General features: G+C 52.9%; 6 protein-coding genes across 6 annotated transcripts; 2 read left to right on the top strand and 4 right to left on the bottom strand.

The window, feature by feature from the left end:
* Window positions 1-605: 605 nt before the first annotated feature.
* On the top strand, window positions 606-2134 carry ASPSYDRAFT_161441 (uncharacterized protein; the record flags this gene model as incomplete). Its single annotated transcript, XM_040842991.1, has 2 exons — window positions 606-683; window positions 767-2134. The coding sequence occupies 2 exons, from the start codon at window positions 606-608 to the stop codon at window positions 2132-2134; spliced, it is 1446 nt and encodes a 481-aa protein (XP_040697594.1).
* Window positions 2135-2221: 87 nt separating this feature from the next.
* ASPSYDRAFT_161505 (DUF2264 domain-containing protein) lies at window positions 2222-4492 on the bottom strand (the record flags this gene model as incomplete). Its single annotated transcript, XM_040842996.1, has 3 exons — window positions 2222-3296; window positions 3355-3571; window positions 3628-4492. The coding sequence occupies 3 exons, from the start codon at window positions 4490-4492 to the stop codon at window positions 2222-2224; spliced, it is 2157 nt and encodes a 718-aa protein (XP_040697593.1).
* A 306-nt stretch (window positions 4493-4798) lies between these two features.
* ASPSYDRAFT_50539 (Zn(II)2Cys6 transcription factor) lies at window positions 4799-7603 on the bottom strand. The gene is made up of 8 exons (XM_040848102.1): window positions 7484-7603; window positions 7349-7429; window positions 6669-7291; window positions 6418-6620; window positions 6345-6365; window positions 5884-6285; window positions 5512-5834; window positions 4799-5448 (listed from the first exon to the last, which is right to left on the bottom strand). Exons 1-8 carry the CDS (start codon window positions 7590-7592, stop codon window positions 4889-4891), a joined length of 2322 nt encoding a protein of 773 aa, XP_040697592.1. The 5' UTR covers window positions 7593-7603; the 3' UTR covers window positions 4799-4888.
* Window positions 7604-7793: 190 nt separating this feature from the next.
* Window positions 7794-10041, top strand: ASPSYDRAFT_502611 (uncharacterized protein). The gene has a single exon (XM_040848027.1). It carries the CDS (start codon window positions 8063-8065, stop codon window positions 9674-9676), a length of 1614 nt encoding a protein of 537 aa, XP_040697591.1. The 5' UTR covers window positions 7794-8062; the 3' UTR covers window positions 9677-10041.
* A 365-nt stretch (window positions 10042-10406) lies between these two features.
* On the bottom strand, window positions 10407-12386 carry ASPSYDRAFT_61764 (uncharacterized protein; the record flags this gene model as incomplete). Its single annotated transcript, XM_040850030.1, has 1 exon — window positions 10407-12386. The coding sequence occupies one exon, from the start codon at window positions 12384-12386 to the stop codon at window positions 10407-10409; it is 1980 nt and encodes a 659-aa protein (XP_040697590.1).
* Window positions 12387-12707: 321 nt separating this feature from the next.
* On the bottom strand, window positions 12708-14752 carry ASPSYDRAFT_186862 (MFS transporter). Its single transcript, XM_040843585.1, has 3 exons — window positions 14047-14752; window positions 13050-13998; window positions 12708-12979 (listed from the first exon to the last, which is right to left on the bottom strand). The coding sequence occupies exons 1-3, from the start codon at window positions 14461-14463 to the stop codon at window positions 12756-12758; spliced, it is 1590 nt and encodes a 529-aa protein (XP_040697589.1). The 5' UTR covers window positions 14464-14752; the 3' UTR covers window positions 12708-12755.
* Between the last annotated feature and the right edge of the window lie 453 nt (window positions 14753-15205).

Below are 15205 nucleotides of genomic sequence, written 5' to 3'. Positions count from 1 at the left end.
ACAAAGAAGGGCATATAGTAGGTTAACTGCCTCTTGACTTGGATGTTCGATGCCTGCAATGGCTAACAGTTGCGTCTACATTCTCATGATGATGCTATCATTATCTGTCAACAATTGAGAAGTGCTCGTTGGCTCTGCGCCAAATTGTTTACATTGCTGAGATGGATCGATTAGTGCACTCTGGACGTTGTAAATCAGCAAAAGGGTTTCCCGCAGCGTTTTGAAGCTGTGCTACATTTGGCTTGTGGTTCTATGGCGGATGCCGGAACTACGGTGGACCTGGGAGTTAATTAACTTGATAGATTTTAATAGTCAGCCTGGACCTGACCCAACACGGGCTCAGGCTGGATCGGTTGTGCATGTCTAGGTGCTTGTTCCACTTTGTTCCACTTACCGGCGGACTATCGTACAACCGCGAATTCCACCGATCCATTTGGCCAGGCGCGTCCTTCTCGACCAGCGGGCGAAATCGACCGGGGCAATTCGCCCGGCGGGGTTGCCCTATAGAACGTGCGTAGCAGCGCGCTTGACGACTTCCTTCGGAAGCTATTCATCTTTGAGCTAGTAGAGGCAACGCGAAGGCACAGAATCACGAACTACAGACCATGACACGCCGCGCGCAGTATGAATCGTCGAATGCGCAAGCACTGCTGGAGCTATTCTCTGAGAATGTGCTGGCCAAAGTCCTCCGAGTCGCCATAGAAGCACTCGAGAATAATGTAACATCCATTCAGCTTTGTCCTTCTACATTGCCTAATTACTCCAGATACCACCGACGGTATACCCAGAGTTTGTTCCCCAGCACGGCACAGGCACAGGGCGCTACTTTCTCCGTGACGCGGACTTCTGGACCTGCGGCTTTTTCCCGGGTATCCTGTATTCTCTTCGGGAACGCGCAGTCCGATATCCACAGGTCTTTCCCTATCTTGAGCATGAGATGGGAAATACACCTGACTCGAGTGAATCTCTACGGGAGCAACTCGTGTCTCTTTGCAACACCTGGACGGGCCCCATCCAAGCTATGATGACTCGCACCGATACCCACGATATTGGCTTTATCCTGCAACCGTCGCTCCAAAAGGACTGGGAATTAACAAGCAACCCAGATAGCCTGCAAGCAGTATTAACCGGTGCCCGGAGCCTTGCTAGTCGCTATGTCCCTTCCGCGCGCGCAATCCGGAGCTGGGACGCTCTCCGCCAGGCAGACATCGCGATAACAAGTCTAACAGACGACTGCCTCGTAATAATCGACAGCATGATGAATCTGGATCTTCTCTACTACGCATCCAAGCATATTCCGGACCCCAGTTTAGCTGACATAGCTACGACACACGCGCGAACTGTTATGCGGTCTCTACTCCGTCCGGAGACGGCCCCAGCGACCAGCAATGGCGAGAGCCCTAAATACCCAGAGCTCTACTCTACCTACCACGTCGTGAACTTTGATTGCCATACCGGAGCTGTAAAACAGCACCGCACCGCGCAGGGATATCGCACCGATTCGACCTGGGCGCGCGGCCAGGCATGGGCAATTACAGGGTTTGCGCAGACATACAAGTGGACAAAAGAGAAGGACTTTTTGGACACTGCCTGCGGACTGGCCGAATACTTCTTGCAACGGCTCGAAACATCTCCAGCCTGTGTGGAGAAGCGTGCGGTCGCACTTCCCAATGGAGGATCAAATGGGCGGGCAAAAAAGACGACAACAACTATCGGGCGCTACGTCCCCTTATGGGACTTTGATGCACCGATAGAGGACGAAACAAGCCCGTTACGCGATTCTTCGGCGGGCGCAATTGCTGCAAATGGGATGCTGCTTCTCTCGCAGTCGCTGGCTGCGTTGGGGGATGTGGAATTGGCCGAGCGATACCGCAGCGCCGCAATACGAATTGTCAGTGATACGATTGAGTATTCCTTAGCGCAGGAGAAGGCTAGGTTGGGGGCTGGGGGGAAGGATGGGTGTATCAGAGTTGAAGACGTGATGCCCGGCCAGCGGTTTGATGCCATCCTGAAGAATGCGACGGCGAACCATAATGCTCAGGACTATGACCAGTATAGTGACCACGGGTTGGTGTATGGGGATTACTATCTGCTGGAGTTCGGTAATCAGCTGCTGAGGATGGGCTTGTTTTAGCTGCCCTTAGATCCATAGTCCAGGTATATCTTGTTCAAATCAATATCACTCAACATGTGTATGCAAGTATGGCCATTTCCGTACACACTAAGCAACCAGAACAATAGCATCCTCAACTCTGGCTGCGTCCAGTCCACCCAAATGTACTCTGGGTGCATCCAGCCACCTCTCGCGCAGATCCGTAACCCCTGGGCCAGCAACAGCAAATACACTGGTGACCAACACAATTTCCTCCTCCACCTCAACATCAAACACCTCGCATCTTACAGCAGGAATCAGCGACCGCTGCGCTTGGATATTCGTGTTTGAGTCGGGCTTCATCGCCTCGTGCTCGACGGATGCGAGTGGTCCAAAGCCAGAGCGCTTCGCCGTTCCAACAATACCGCTTGCTCCGGCTGACGAAAGGGCAAAAGCCTTGGTCGCGGTTGTATAGATTCCTTCGCCTGTCTCCGGCCCCATTGCAGATAAACTATTCTTATCATCCGGCAGCAGCGGTAGAACTCGATCCTGGTCACGGCACGGGACGCGCGAAATCGCAAAGCCGCCCTCAACAAGATGCAGACTCTGCAGTCCAGGATTTGATGACGATGATGACCTATTAAGCCTGATCCGATGCACCCGTGTATGCCAGTCCGGCCATCTGCTTGTTGGCGGAACCAGCGTCGTCTCAACAGCCACGCTCCCATCAACCCAAGGCCGCCACACAACACTCGCAGCAGGCACTGTCTCCCCCTTCACACTTGCTGTCAGATACCGCACAGGTGCACACTTCCACTTCATACCCCATGTTGCCCCGCCATCTCGACTAAGTAATAGCATGTTATCTGGCGCGATCTGTTGGACCAACGAGCCCGTTGGAACGTTAAAGCTAAAGGCAGAGGAGTACGCGAATTTGCAGTACTTCGCCTGGCTGGCTTTCATAGGCCAGGCAACGAACTGGCCCGGTGAGAGCATGAAATGGTGCCTCGCGGATGGGTGGTTGCAGAGGATTTGGGCTGGTTGGAGAACGAGATTGACTGAGCTGTTCATTGTCCCGGAAGGGTACGGTGACTCGGGCGAGGTCCAGAATGCATGCGTGCTTGGTAAAGCAAGCGGGATCAGGGACTTTAGTGCCCAGTAAACTGATTGTGGCGAGTTGTAGTCTTCAGCCATGTACATGTTTCTGGGTTTGTTAGCTGCACGCAGTTCATCGATATATATGTATTGGTAGGCAGACGTACGGATAGGTATAGCCGATATTCATTGTCCCATCCGGGTTGAATATATCCTTAGAATGAGCCGCCCACCACCGCAGATGCCGGAGCAAAAAGCCTTTGGTTGCTCCTGGCGAGTCCAGCGGCGCAGGCATGTCGGACACTTCAGCAACTGCCAGCGCAGCAAAATAGCCCGCGCAGGCGAAGCGGTATGTAAGTGATCGGCCAAAGGGAATTGCGGCACCTATTATCACTGTCAATTGCTATTCACATTCAGGACAAAACGGACGTCTAACCCACCGTTCTTGTCAAAGTACCTCCAGAAATCACTACCGAACTCCCGTGCTTGCTGCTGGTACCTTGCCACGCGGTCTGGGTCCAGGTTTCCCGCATACTTGGCATATAGAAGTTGGCTGAACTGGATTGCAAAACTGCCAGAGTAATAGTCCACCTGACGCCCGCACCCGACTTTATCTCGTCGTCTAGTTCGGATACATTCCTCTTCTTCTGCAGCCTCTTGTTCAGCTGTCAGCCACGGCCCGTCTCCAGACCAGCCATGCCCTAGATAGAATGAATCCAGGACTACAAAGTCACTGTCCATTTCACTCTTTAACTTAGCATACGGTCTCCCTCCCACGACAACTAAAGCCAGATTCGAGAATATCCGGAACCAGCGCCAGTTATTCACAGGCATATCCAGCCCGTTCATCCCGCCGAGCCAGGTAAGTATATTCTCGCGAACACCAGGACAGTGCGAGTGAAAGAACTCATCCGGCGCAAGCAGTAAAGCAACCGCGATAACCTCCGCTTCCACCATGCGCTGGTCGCCATTCGCGATTGTGCCCCAGTACTCGGGGTGAGTCGGGTCCGTCCCCGCCGCGATGCCCTCAACCCAAGGCCTTGCGAGGGAGCGTAGCAAACTCGCGTTTTCGGGATCTGATCGTGCTGTATGTAGCAGGGATGCGATCGCCCATAGCGGACGTGCAAATCCCTCTAGCTGCGCTGCGCACTCGTCAAAGTGTGCGCCGGTTGAGCTGGGAAGGCGGATGAACGCGCGGGCGGGCGAGAAGTGTGCGTGGAGAGGCTCAATCAACGCGATGGCTGCGCGCATCACATCGGCCCGGTCGATCAGAGGGTTGTCTGTGAATCCTGTGAGGGGTGGCATGTTGAGTACACCTAGGTTGTTTCTGCGCGCTCGTTTCTGGTTGTGTTGGGTTGTCACTCTCTGGGCACAGGAGGGGGAGGGGAGCTTTAAACTTAGTAGAAGCAGACGTCGGGGTGTCGGGGGAGGTGTCGGCTGGGCGCCGATGCCCTGCATGGTATTGTCCCGGTGGGACGTAGTCTTATTAAGAGTACTAAGACTGGTTTTACTTAGGTGTCGTTCGGCGCGTAAGCGAAATACTACTTAGGTACCTCGGGAGCTGAATACATATCCCCAGAACTCTAGAGTCCTGAGCCTAAGAATGCAGTACGACCCCAAGAAATCAAATTTAAAAGTCTGTTTAACCTGTTAAGTGGGCTTGAATATGGTATTTCACAGACAGACTAACGCGGTAGAGGACTAATGTATATAAGCCATATCAGACGCAAAGTCCGCGTTATTCAAACTAATAATCCGGTCCATCTCCGAGTACTGCTGGTCAAGTAATATGGACGTCACAGCGGTCAATTCATCCGGGCTACCGGTATTGTAACTCATTCCCTCAGAAGCAGTGCCCAGTAACATGGGTGCCGGACCCTGACCAGGGGCCAAGTTGGCCGTACTGACCATATAAGGTTGCTTGAATGCAGCGAATTCCCCCTGGGCTGACATATCCGGGCCTTCAGAAGGGCCTGTCATTGCCTGATGATTGCTGGGTAGGGCTGGTGTTTGACCGGTTACGCTCCTCCCATTCCATTCAATCTCGTTGGAGTAACCCAGGACGTCTAGTTTGAACGTTGTGTCATTTTGGCACTGGATGTATGTCTGTTTGAGCTGGGCACAGTATTTAGTAGCCATGTTTCCGGTGGTAACGCCAGTAGGCCGATGATGGCCAGACCATCGGGTCGACATGGCATCAAGGAACCCCGTCAGGGTCCAAAAGTCAGGAGGCAGCTCCGTTTTGTAGTAGCGCCAGTGCACTGCCATAATATCATCTTTTGATTAGTGTGTTCAGTGCAAGAGGCAGAAGGTAACAAACGAACCTAATAAGACCCGAGCACTAACAAAAACGCAGAACGCAAAGGGGTTATCCATGAGGCATTGCGCCGGGGAGTTGTCGAGGAATCTCTTGGCGATATTTGCCATCTCAGAGGCCGCGGCTTCGCACGTCTCGGCGCTGGATAGACTGGGCAGTTTGACGACTTCCAGCCATTCGGCCGGGGGATATGCAATGCGCTGATGGAGCAGGATCATGGACGTGTTATGCGTGACGTGGGCTAGGGTTAGGTTCGGGTCCATGTTCACCATCGTCGGTTGGCGCGATATGTTCGAGTCTTTCCACTTCTGAGGGAGAAACATCTTCCAGCTGTTATGTTTAGCGTTATGGTCTTCGCTAGGTTGTCTGGTTGCCATACCTCACTAGGCGCAGGTCTAGCTCCTTGAACCGCATGAGCCAGCTTCCCATCTCCTGGCGATCACGGTAGTTGACTCTCTGTTGTAGGAAGAAGGTGGTCACCCGGCTCAGTGACTCGGTAGCTTCAATGCGATAGGCGAAGGCTCCGACGGTTGACATGTCGACCTTCGCATCTGGAGGTGCTGGTAGGCGCGAGCTTGCCTGGGCCTGGGGCAGACCAGTGGGCGAGGACTCGGTGTCATTGTAGTCGGTTGGCCGGAATGCAATCAGATTGCCAATTCTGCCGGCAGACTTGTCCCAGATGCCAAAGAATGGTGTGATGACGCTTTCCTCGTTGTGCCACAGACCTCCGTCCGCGGGGAGTCGGCGGCGGACGTCGTTGGACGTTAAGCTGGTGTTCCAGCTGAAATCCATTAGCATTTAACACAAAGCAGCGGTGAGAATTAGAGAGGGCTGATGTACCCGGTAGTCACAGAGCAAAACCTAGTAAGGACCGTCTTAGTATCACATTCACAGTCGCTGTTCGGCGACTCACCTGTCCAAGATAAAGATGGTCCAAAAAACACGCCGTCGCTCCTCCTCCTCGACCCAATCTCGAGCAGGTGGAAGGCAGGGCCGTGGCTGCAAGACTGGTCCGTTATCATGACTGTCCGACTCTACGCTCAGCTGAAGATATTCCACCGTCCTGGTGAGCGAGCCGACAATCGACCAGGCGCGAGAGAGTCTTCCAGAGCCAATCTACACAGGTCAACAAAGCGGAGTTTCAATCCTATATATTCGGCTCACCTCCTCAAAGCACAGAATAGTTAGTGCCTGCAAGTTCTCCACGTGCAAATCATCCATTGCAGTCAAGAGGACGATCTTGCGCGACCGCTCACAGACGGATTCAACATCATGCACACCTTTTAGCAGACTCGGGTTCACATGCTTGAGCAATGCGAAAACCATCGCGTGCAGCACGACCTCGAGATTCTCTCTCTCATCAGGATCCTTCAGCCGTTGGTGAAAGCGACGCTCGTGAAGCACTTGAACCCACGGCTGCACCAGCGCAAAGTACAGATCGACAACTGCCTCCAAAACCTCCGCGGACGGCAGGGTTGACGTTAGCTCCGCAAGATCATCGGGCTCTATTAACGCTCGGGCATTCCGGCGTTTCCGTTTGTGTCTGGTCGGCGAGAGAGGTCGGGGTGATCCCGTGGTATCACTCCTGTGCGTTCCTTGTATGGACGCTGCTTCGAAGATGGGGGAGGTCTCTGGTAATGGGCGTTTTGGTCGCTGGTTGTGCTGCGTTTGTCCAAGCAGAAGCTCTAACCCTTCACAGAACGCTGAGGCCAGGGCCTTAGGATCTTGGCCCGGTGGGCATGTGGCATCAGTCTTTCCTTGCTGGAAGACAGCGTTCTCAAGCGCGTCTATAGTACCATCTCAGTCCGCCAGCGCGCAAGGAAGGACATGGTCGGGCCAATTACCTACTCGTCTCCTCAGGGCCTCCACTGCGCCGGCCTTAAGACCGGGCTTTTCGCGGTCGTCAGTATAATGACAGTCCGTTCCTATGAGGCCCGCACTCAGCGCCTAGTCCGCTGGAAATGGGCGGCTTTGCCTACCGATGCGACGACAATGGGAGCACTGCGGCAGCTCTCGTGAGCATCGGAGCTTCCGCTTGCGACAGGCACCACAGGCCGGACGGTCGTCTGTCAAGGGCTCGGGCTCCATCTTGCCGATTCATTCTGCACAGTCTCAGCGACTGCCGGGGAGATGGCGTGGACTAAATATCCCGGTGGAATTTAACCGACGCCCGCGCTCGTTTGCCCGGCAATCGTCCCATCTTCCCCATGTCCCGGACCCCGTACTTTTCTCGTGCCATGAGTGGCGGAGCTCTGGTCGCATCCCCACAGACAGAATGGTACTGGCCGCCGCGAGACGGAGTCTCCGCTGTCGTGCATCGGGGTAATGCGCCCCAGAAAGACGCCGACGTGGGGGATCAAGCCTCGCGCATTACCACCTTGGTTACACGTACCATGCAAACCCTCTGCCTCGCAAGGTGTCACAGCTGTAGACCCTGGTGTGCGGGCGGGGTAGCATAAAATGTAGCTCATGCCGTCCAGTCCGCATGGCCTCATAGTACGCCCAGGATAAACAACCCTTACTATATCCCTGTCCCCTTTCTCGACAAGAAGACCAGAATGGCTGGGTCACACACTGATAGAGCAGTGCCTGTACACTATAGGGCCGAGTTCCAGGGTCTGGCTCTCGCCGATGTCATTCCCCAAGACCGTCAGCCGTGGTATCGCGACTGGACCCTCTGGAAGCTCAATGGGCTCCTTCTCAGCTGTCTCCTGACGCAAACGGCGACGGGCCTCGACGCGAGTATGATCAACGGCATGCAGTCTCTGCCGCAGTGGCAGAAGTTCTTTGGGAATCCAAAGGGCACGGAGCTCGGCGCAATGACGTTTGGGCCCAATGGCGGCGTCCTGATCTCAATCCTCGTCTCGGCCCAGTTATGTGACTGGTTCGGACGCCGCGTGCCAATATTCATCGGATCTATCCTCATTGTCTTGGGCTCTGCCATCCAAGCTGCCTCCACCAACTATGCAATGTTTGTCGCCTCGCGGTTTGTTATCGGCTTTGGTCTAGGGATTGTATCTACCGCTGCTCCTCCCCTCTTATCAGAAGTCGCATATCCAACCCACCGCGGCCAGATTGTCTCCTTCTTTCTAGTCTCGTGGCCTCTTGGCGCATTGATGGCGGCTTGGATCACATACGGCACGTTCAGCATGCAGAATTCCTGGGCCTGGCGCCTCCCCAGCCTGTTGCAGTGTACTTTCTCGATCGTCCAGGGTGTGCTCTGCATCTTCGTTCCAGAGTCACCAAGATGGCTCATTTACAAAGGCCGCTATGAAAAGGCCTTTGATATTTTGGTCAAGTGGCACGGCTATGGGGACAATCAGTCGCAGCTGGCTCGTTTTGAGATGGACGAAATCACAGCTACACTTGAGATGGAAAAGCTCCAGAACAAGTCTCGTTGGGGGGAGTGGATTTCCAGCAAGGGAAACATACACCGTCTTTTCATCGCCCTATATATTCCAGTCATGCTACAATGGTCCGGAAATGCCCTTACATCCTATTATCTGAGCAAAGTGTTAAACTCGATTAACATCACCGATTCCAAAACCCAGCTTATTATCAACGGGTGTACCCAGATCTGGAGCTTCCTAACAGCCTGTCTGTTCGCTACTCTTGTTGATAAAGCCGGCCGCCGCAGACTTTTCCTCCTCGGTATGTTGGGTATGGGCATCTCCTACATTATCTGGACCATTTGCTCCGCACTCAACGAACAGACTCGCTTCCAACATCAGGGCTACGCAGGCGCTGTAATCGCTATGATCTTTGTCTTTTCCCTATGGTACCATGCCTGTTCCCCCATCGGCGCAACATATATCATGGAAATAGCACCTTATTCGCTCCGTGCAAAGGCATCCATGTTATACCAGCTCACGGGCAACTTGGCCATGGCTTTTAATGCGTTTGTCAATCCGGTCGCGATGGAGGCCATATCCTGGAAGTACTACATCGTGTGGTGTGCCGCTATCGGATTGCACTTTGTTTTGATCTGGTTCTTCTTCCCTGAGACCAAGGGCAGGGCATTAGAGGAAGTGGCGGAGATTTTCGACGGACCCAGCGCTGCCACTAGCCCGAATGTTATGAAACCGATAGGTCTAGGTGGGCGGTTAGGTACGAACGAAGACGAGCAGGACACTTCTGCTAAGCCTGCTGTCCAACATGTTGATGGTGTTTGATTGCCAAAACCTGCTGATGCAAAGCTCCCGCCATATGGTAATCTCTTGCATACGGCATGTCTAGCCTCAGCTCACGTATTAGATGAAACTTGGTAGATATGGAGTACCTGACAAGGCAGGCTGAAGTTGATGTATGGCCCTTCTCCGGATTTTTCGAGCTCGAACGCAAGGTAGATCTTACCTGTCCCATGTATACAGGTTAATTCCATACGCTCTTCTTAGAATCATTATACCAAAAGATTCCCAATGACCCCTCAATATGATCCGAGCTAGATTGATGAAGCGTCAATTCCTCGACCGAGATTCTTCAACCAAGATGCCCTTAAGAGACTTGCCGGCTACCCAGTAGTTCCAAAAGTTCCACGCTGACGCTACGGGGGTAGACACTGTACTGAGAACGCGACAGGAGACAGGGGAAGTATCTCAACTGTTGAGACATGAGACAACTCGTATGAGCTAGGATACGTGGGTTGACTTGTTTCAGTACTGTACCAGCATGAGAATAGGTCGCTAAAGTAGAGCTCTTGCACTGAACTAATGCCAGTTGAGATCCAAATGGCAATAAGCTCGTCATTACATGCTTTGGGGTAATCGGGAAATTAGCAATAGGACTTCGGTACACGGCTGCGACGGCAAGGAGAACGATTGTAGGCAGTATGGATAGATTAAAACTCATTCCCATACTTGTAAACTGTTCTCCACACCCGATTCCGTTCAGCAATGTATAGTCCTATCTAGGGTTTCTCCTCTTCTCCATCAAGTGCTGAATCTTCTGTGTCAACTCATCCATCTTATACGGCTTCTGTATCACATCGTCCATGCCGGATACTAGCATTTCTTCCAGCTGCTCAGCCCGTACGTTCGCCGTCACCCCTATCACGGGAATAGGCTCTAATGCCTCGCGCTTCTCCAAGTCTCGGAAGGCTTTGGTGGCTGAAGTCCCGTCCATGACCGGCATGGCCTGGTCCATCAGTACGCAGTCGAATTTATCTCTATGGAGTGCATTCAGTGCCTCCCGACCGTCGCTGGCTTCCGTGACGCGGAAGCCGAGTTTATGGAGTTTCCGACTGACAATTCGTCGGTTGATGATGTTGTCTTCGACCAAGAGGATGTGACTGCCCCGGCGCTCGGCGGGATCCTTGGGTTGCTCGTGGGATGGTTCAGGTTCAGGTTCAGATTGGGAGTGCTTTGAGGCAGGGGTGCCAGCTTCGTCGGCCAGCTTGGCTGAGTGTTCACTTGTCTTTTTCTCCTTGCCCTGTGGACTCATCTCTTCCACACGAGCGACCTCTGGCTCTTCCGGTATCGCAGGCGAACTCATCCGGGCCTCCCCTCCCGTCACCTCGTCGCCCAAGGATTGGACGTCTCGACATATCTCGTCAATTTCCGCTTCTGTTGCCTTGCCTTTGGATGTTCTCCCGTCGGAGTCCGTCCGCCGTGCAGTGAAAAAGAAGCCAAACGTGCTGCCCTCTCCTTCCTTGGAGCTGACTCCGATCTCCCCCCCGTGCAGGTGGCACAGTCGCCGACTTACATTCAACCCCAACCCAGACCCTCCATAGTTGCTTTGCGTCCGGGGCGTGCCCTGGTTGAACCGTTCAAACAGCCTCTTCTGTGACTCACTATCTATCCCAATTCCTGTATCCCGCACCGCAACCATTATAAACGCCGCCGGCCCATCACCCCATTCTGGCTGACCCGTTCTATCCAGACGCAGCGCAGCCTCATCCGAGTCGAAGAATACCACGTTCGGTGGATATGATGGTGGACGGACTGTTGACGCCCCTAGCGACACACGTATCTTCATCTCTCCGCCGGAGTTGGCGGTAAATTTGATCGCGTTCGTCACAAGGTTGATGAGCACCTGGCTCATGCGGTCCATGTCTGCCATGACCCAGCCAACATCGCAGTCCTGGTATGACGGGTCGAGCTTGTACTCGAACTCGATCTTCTCTTGCCGCAGCTCCGGTCGGAACATCATCAACGACGTGGCTAGGCGTCGGTGCGGTTCAACAGGTCGCGGCGTTAGAGTGAGCATACCCGCATCCAGCTTCGAGAAGGAGAGGACGTCGTCGACAATTTTCTTCTGATGTCTGATACAAAGGCTGATGGTCTCCGTGGCCTGCGCGATAATAGACCTAGACCGGGTTTTGGCTTTTTGTTTGTCGCTCTCGCTCTCTCTGTCGTCGTCGCCGCGCCTATCGGTTTGGATGGCCTCGAGGATATCCTCCGTGCAGTGCATAATCGCAGATAGCGGGTTTCGGACCTCATGGCTGATCATGTCAATGAAGCGCTCCTGCTGTATTTTGCGCTGTCTTGCATCATCGGCCATCCTTTTATGCGAGAGTTCTGCTGTCTTTTCCTGTGAGATGTCCACTATCGTGCACAGAGATCCTCCATCATGCAGTCCTAATTGTGTACTCTCTTCTGCGCTCATGGGAGCCAGCATGAGCAATCTCCATGGACAGTGCTCTTCGCGCGTGCGATACTCGATGCGGAGGGGCTGCCGGGTGCGCGACGCCTCGTGGTATGCTTTCTCGAGTCGGTCGTAATCGTCCGGATGTATTGACCGAGACCAGCATTCGAAGGAGCGGGGATTCTGGCGGGTCATGAGATCGCGAAAGCGGCGGTTGGTGAAGACGGCTTTGTCGTTGTGGTCGAGCATGGCGACACCTGTTGGTAACATATCCGCCAGCTGCTGGGCGGAGACGCCCATGGCAGGCCCTGATGAATTGTCGTCCATAAGTCGCATGGTGAGTGGTATGTCAATTGTAACCTTTATGAGTAGATATGCAGCTACCTGACGCATATTCTGCGGGTATGACCATGGGATGATGTCACAAGATGGGTTGGCTGGCCGAGTACCGTACCTTGCTTTGGGTGACTAAAGTCTAGGATATCTGAACCACTCTGCGCATGTCAAGTATTTTATATTATTATCCTAAAGACGTATTGTTGTTAAGATCTTCAGAGTTAGAAAACCATAATCTACATACACTAAAGAATGGGCGGACGACCCGTTGTTTACGTTGGTTAGATTTATTCTTGCTTAACACGAGTTTCTATTGCCGCTCAAACATTAAGTTTATACGTTATCCAGGTTGCCTTTCTCTTCATCGTCCTTCTGCTCGTTTTTTTCCCTCCCTCCAGCATCATTATCCGTTGGTGCAAATCTTGAAAGTTTTCTCAACCTTTCGCCGAAGATATAGAACAAGAAAGGGATTGGCATGAATGCCACAGCTAAAAAGCCGAGGAGGGATCCAGCCCACTCCACACCGAGATTGTGGAACATGGCCGTCGCGAAGAGGGCTAAGAGAAAGAAGACTGTCAGTATGAACGGAATCTGAATCTGCCAAGGTCGATGGGTGGGTAAACTCACGAAATCCAGCACCAAAGAAAGATCGCAGGAAGGTATTCGCTGCAATTGCTGATGCCGCCACGGCGAGATACGCATCGACTAAGTAATTCAGAGCTTGCAAAAAGATCGTCAGGATCGCTGCACCGGTGGCCAGACCTGAGAGTGTGGGAACTATCCAGTGAACGGTAGGATAATTCCCAGTCCAGGCGAACCAGAACAGTCCAATCGGGAAGAGTATGGCTCCAATCATCATCGGGATCAGCCTCTCCTCTGGAACCGGGATGCCATTGTTCTTTTTCAATTTCCGGTTGTAGCGTGGTTCGAATGCGATGACGATTCCGCAGCCAAGAAGGACGCCAACGATAAGACCGATGTATGGAAGGTTCGCAAGAGCCGGTGAGATGCCGCGGTACTCACTGAACACCACAGGATAAGCTTCGAGGAACAGATAGAGGATTCCGTAAATAAAAGCTGTGTATACGGTGATCAGGAAGACAATCGGCTCCAGGAATAGGAGCTTCAAGGGTAACAATAATAGCTTATGGATCAAGCTACCAAGGTCAAGGACCTCCTCCTCCGAGATGTGGTGGATAGCATAGTTGCGCGTCTCAGCCCGGATGTGCGAAGCACGTTTCCGCAGGATTGTCTTCATGTACGTCTCTTCAAGGAAGACGGCGTCCAGGAACGTAGCGAGTGCGCCCATGATGCCAGTGATGTATTCGGTCCAGCGCCACCCGAGGTAACTCTGGGTAATGAACCCTCCGACGATGGGACTAATAAGAGGCCCCAGGAAAACCATGGCCGAGAAGGCAGCAATAGCTGTACCTCGCGTTTCGTTTCCGAAAATGTCGGCGAAAGCCCCGCCCACTACAGCCAAGGGGCATGACGCGAATATACCGGCGAAAAAGCGGCAAATCATGAGCGTTTGAAAGTCCTTTGCAGTGGCACAGGCGAACATGAAACATGTGAACTCGGAAATGTCAGAAAATCTCAGAGACTTGCACATAGGTGTACTTACAATCAAAGACGCAACAGTTAGAGGCCATTTCCGCCCAGATAATTCAGACAATGGCGCAAACGCCACTGGTCCAGTTGCAAACCCGCAAATATACAGCGTAAGACCGAGAATCGCAACCACTTGGCTCACATTGAACTCTATAGATACTGGCACAACCGCCGGTGCGTATACTGACGAACCCCACGATGCAACTAGCGTATGAAATCCGACGATGGTAGCCGCAAGCATCTTCCTCCCGAACGACCACGTTTTCGCATCTGCAGGATCATCGTCGGCGGCAAGATCCACGAGATAATCTTCTGGATGGCCGGGGATATCTGGCGGTTGTAGGCGGTTCCGGGAGATTCTGACTGGAAATGGGGACTTTGTCGGTCTTATCGGTTCGGACGCGGTGGTCCAGGGCTCAAGATTGAACATGGCTAGCGGAAGCACCGAAGAGTGCAGAAGTGACAAGAACTTTATCTATACTGGGCCAGAGAGAGGACCAAAGTATCTTCGTGCACATATTTAAAAATCTAAGCATTAGCTTCGGACCGTTCATGGAAGCCGGTTTTGGAAAGGCGATGATGAAATATGTTGGCCGGTGGGCTTGACAAACATATGATATCACCACTTCAGGTCTGCAAATACTGTTATATACGAGCATTCGAGCCTTGGGTAATCGCCCTCAGTAGGGAGCAGTTGGCGAAGTAGGGTTTATTTGCTCTCAGGATCATGGGTTGTAGTTTGGCACTGTTTGGGGTTGTTGGGTGGGGATACACAAGTTATGTATTAAATTGTATTTTTGTGTATAGTGCATCGGCGATAACAACCGATAGCGGCGTCGGAGAAGAGACGGTGAAGGGACAATTTCCCACGGGATGCCGAACACAACCCAATCGCCTGTACAGTCCCTTCCTCCTTTCTTTCAATCTATACACAAGACCAAGAATGCCCGCCAAGCGCCCGATTCGCCTTGGCAACGTCTCCGGCGCAACGGGGGACCACCCCCAAGCCATGCACCGGATGGCGTACGACGGCAATGTCAACGTGATAATAGGCGACTGGTTATCCGAGATGAATATCGCGTGGAATGCCATTGCGACGGCGCAGGTTGACCAGGTGGCTTTTCCGCAGGTGTTCCTTGATCAGTTGGGTACTTTAATATCTTTATAGATAT

This window comes from Aspergillus sydowii (genome assembly GCF_001890705.1).
Source record: "Aspergillus sydowii CBS 593.65 unplaced genomic scaffold ASPSYscaffold_15, whole genome shotgun sequence".
NCBI classification, from domain to species: Eukaryota; Fungi; Ascomycota; class Eurotiomycetes; order Eurotiales; family Aspergillaceae; genus Aspergillus; species Aspergillus sydowii.
The sequence above is the reverse complement of the archived record's forward strand: the minus strand, read 5'-3'. Positions and strand labels throughout refer to the sequence as shown.

What these genes read in the sequence shown, in the direction of transcription:
- ASPSYDRAFT_50539 (XM_040848102.1), bottom strand. Translation starts at nt 7,592, where the DNA reads ATGGAGCCCGAGCCCTTGACAGACGACCGTCCGGCCTGTGGTGCCTGT. An exon ending in GGCCCTGAGGAGACGAGTAG is followed by an intron (nt 7,292 to 7,348) that starts GTAATTGGCCCG and finishes ATGGTACTATAG; the next exon opens with ACGCGCTTGAGAACGCTGTC. An exon ending in CTAGACCTGCGCCTAGTGAG is followed by an intron (nt 5,835 to 5,883) that starts GTATGGCAACCA and finishes TAAACATAACAG; the next exon opens with CTGGAAGATGTTTCTCCCTC.
- ASPSYDRAFT_502611 (XM_040848027.1), top strand. Translation starts at nt 8,063, where the DNA reads ATGGCTGGGTCACACACTGATAGAGCAGTGCCTGTACACTATAGGGCC.
- ASPSYDRAFT_186862 (XM_040843585.1), bottom strand. Translation starts at nt 14,463, where the DNA reads ATGTTCAATCTTGAGCCCTGGACCACCGCGTCCGAACCGATAAGACCG. An exon ending in TAACTGTTGCGTCTTTGATT is followed by an intron (nt 13,999 to 14,046) that starts GTAAGTACACCT and finishes GACATTTCCGAG; the next exon opens with TTCACATGTTTCATGTTCGC. An exon ending in TTTCTTTGGTGCTGGATTTC is followed by an intron (nt 12,980 to 13,049) that starts GTGAGTTTACCC and finishes TCTTTCTCTTAG; the next exon opens with CCCTCTTCGCGACGGCCATG.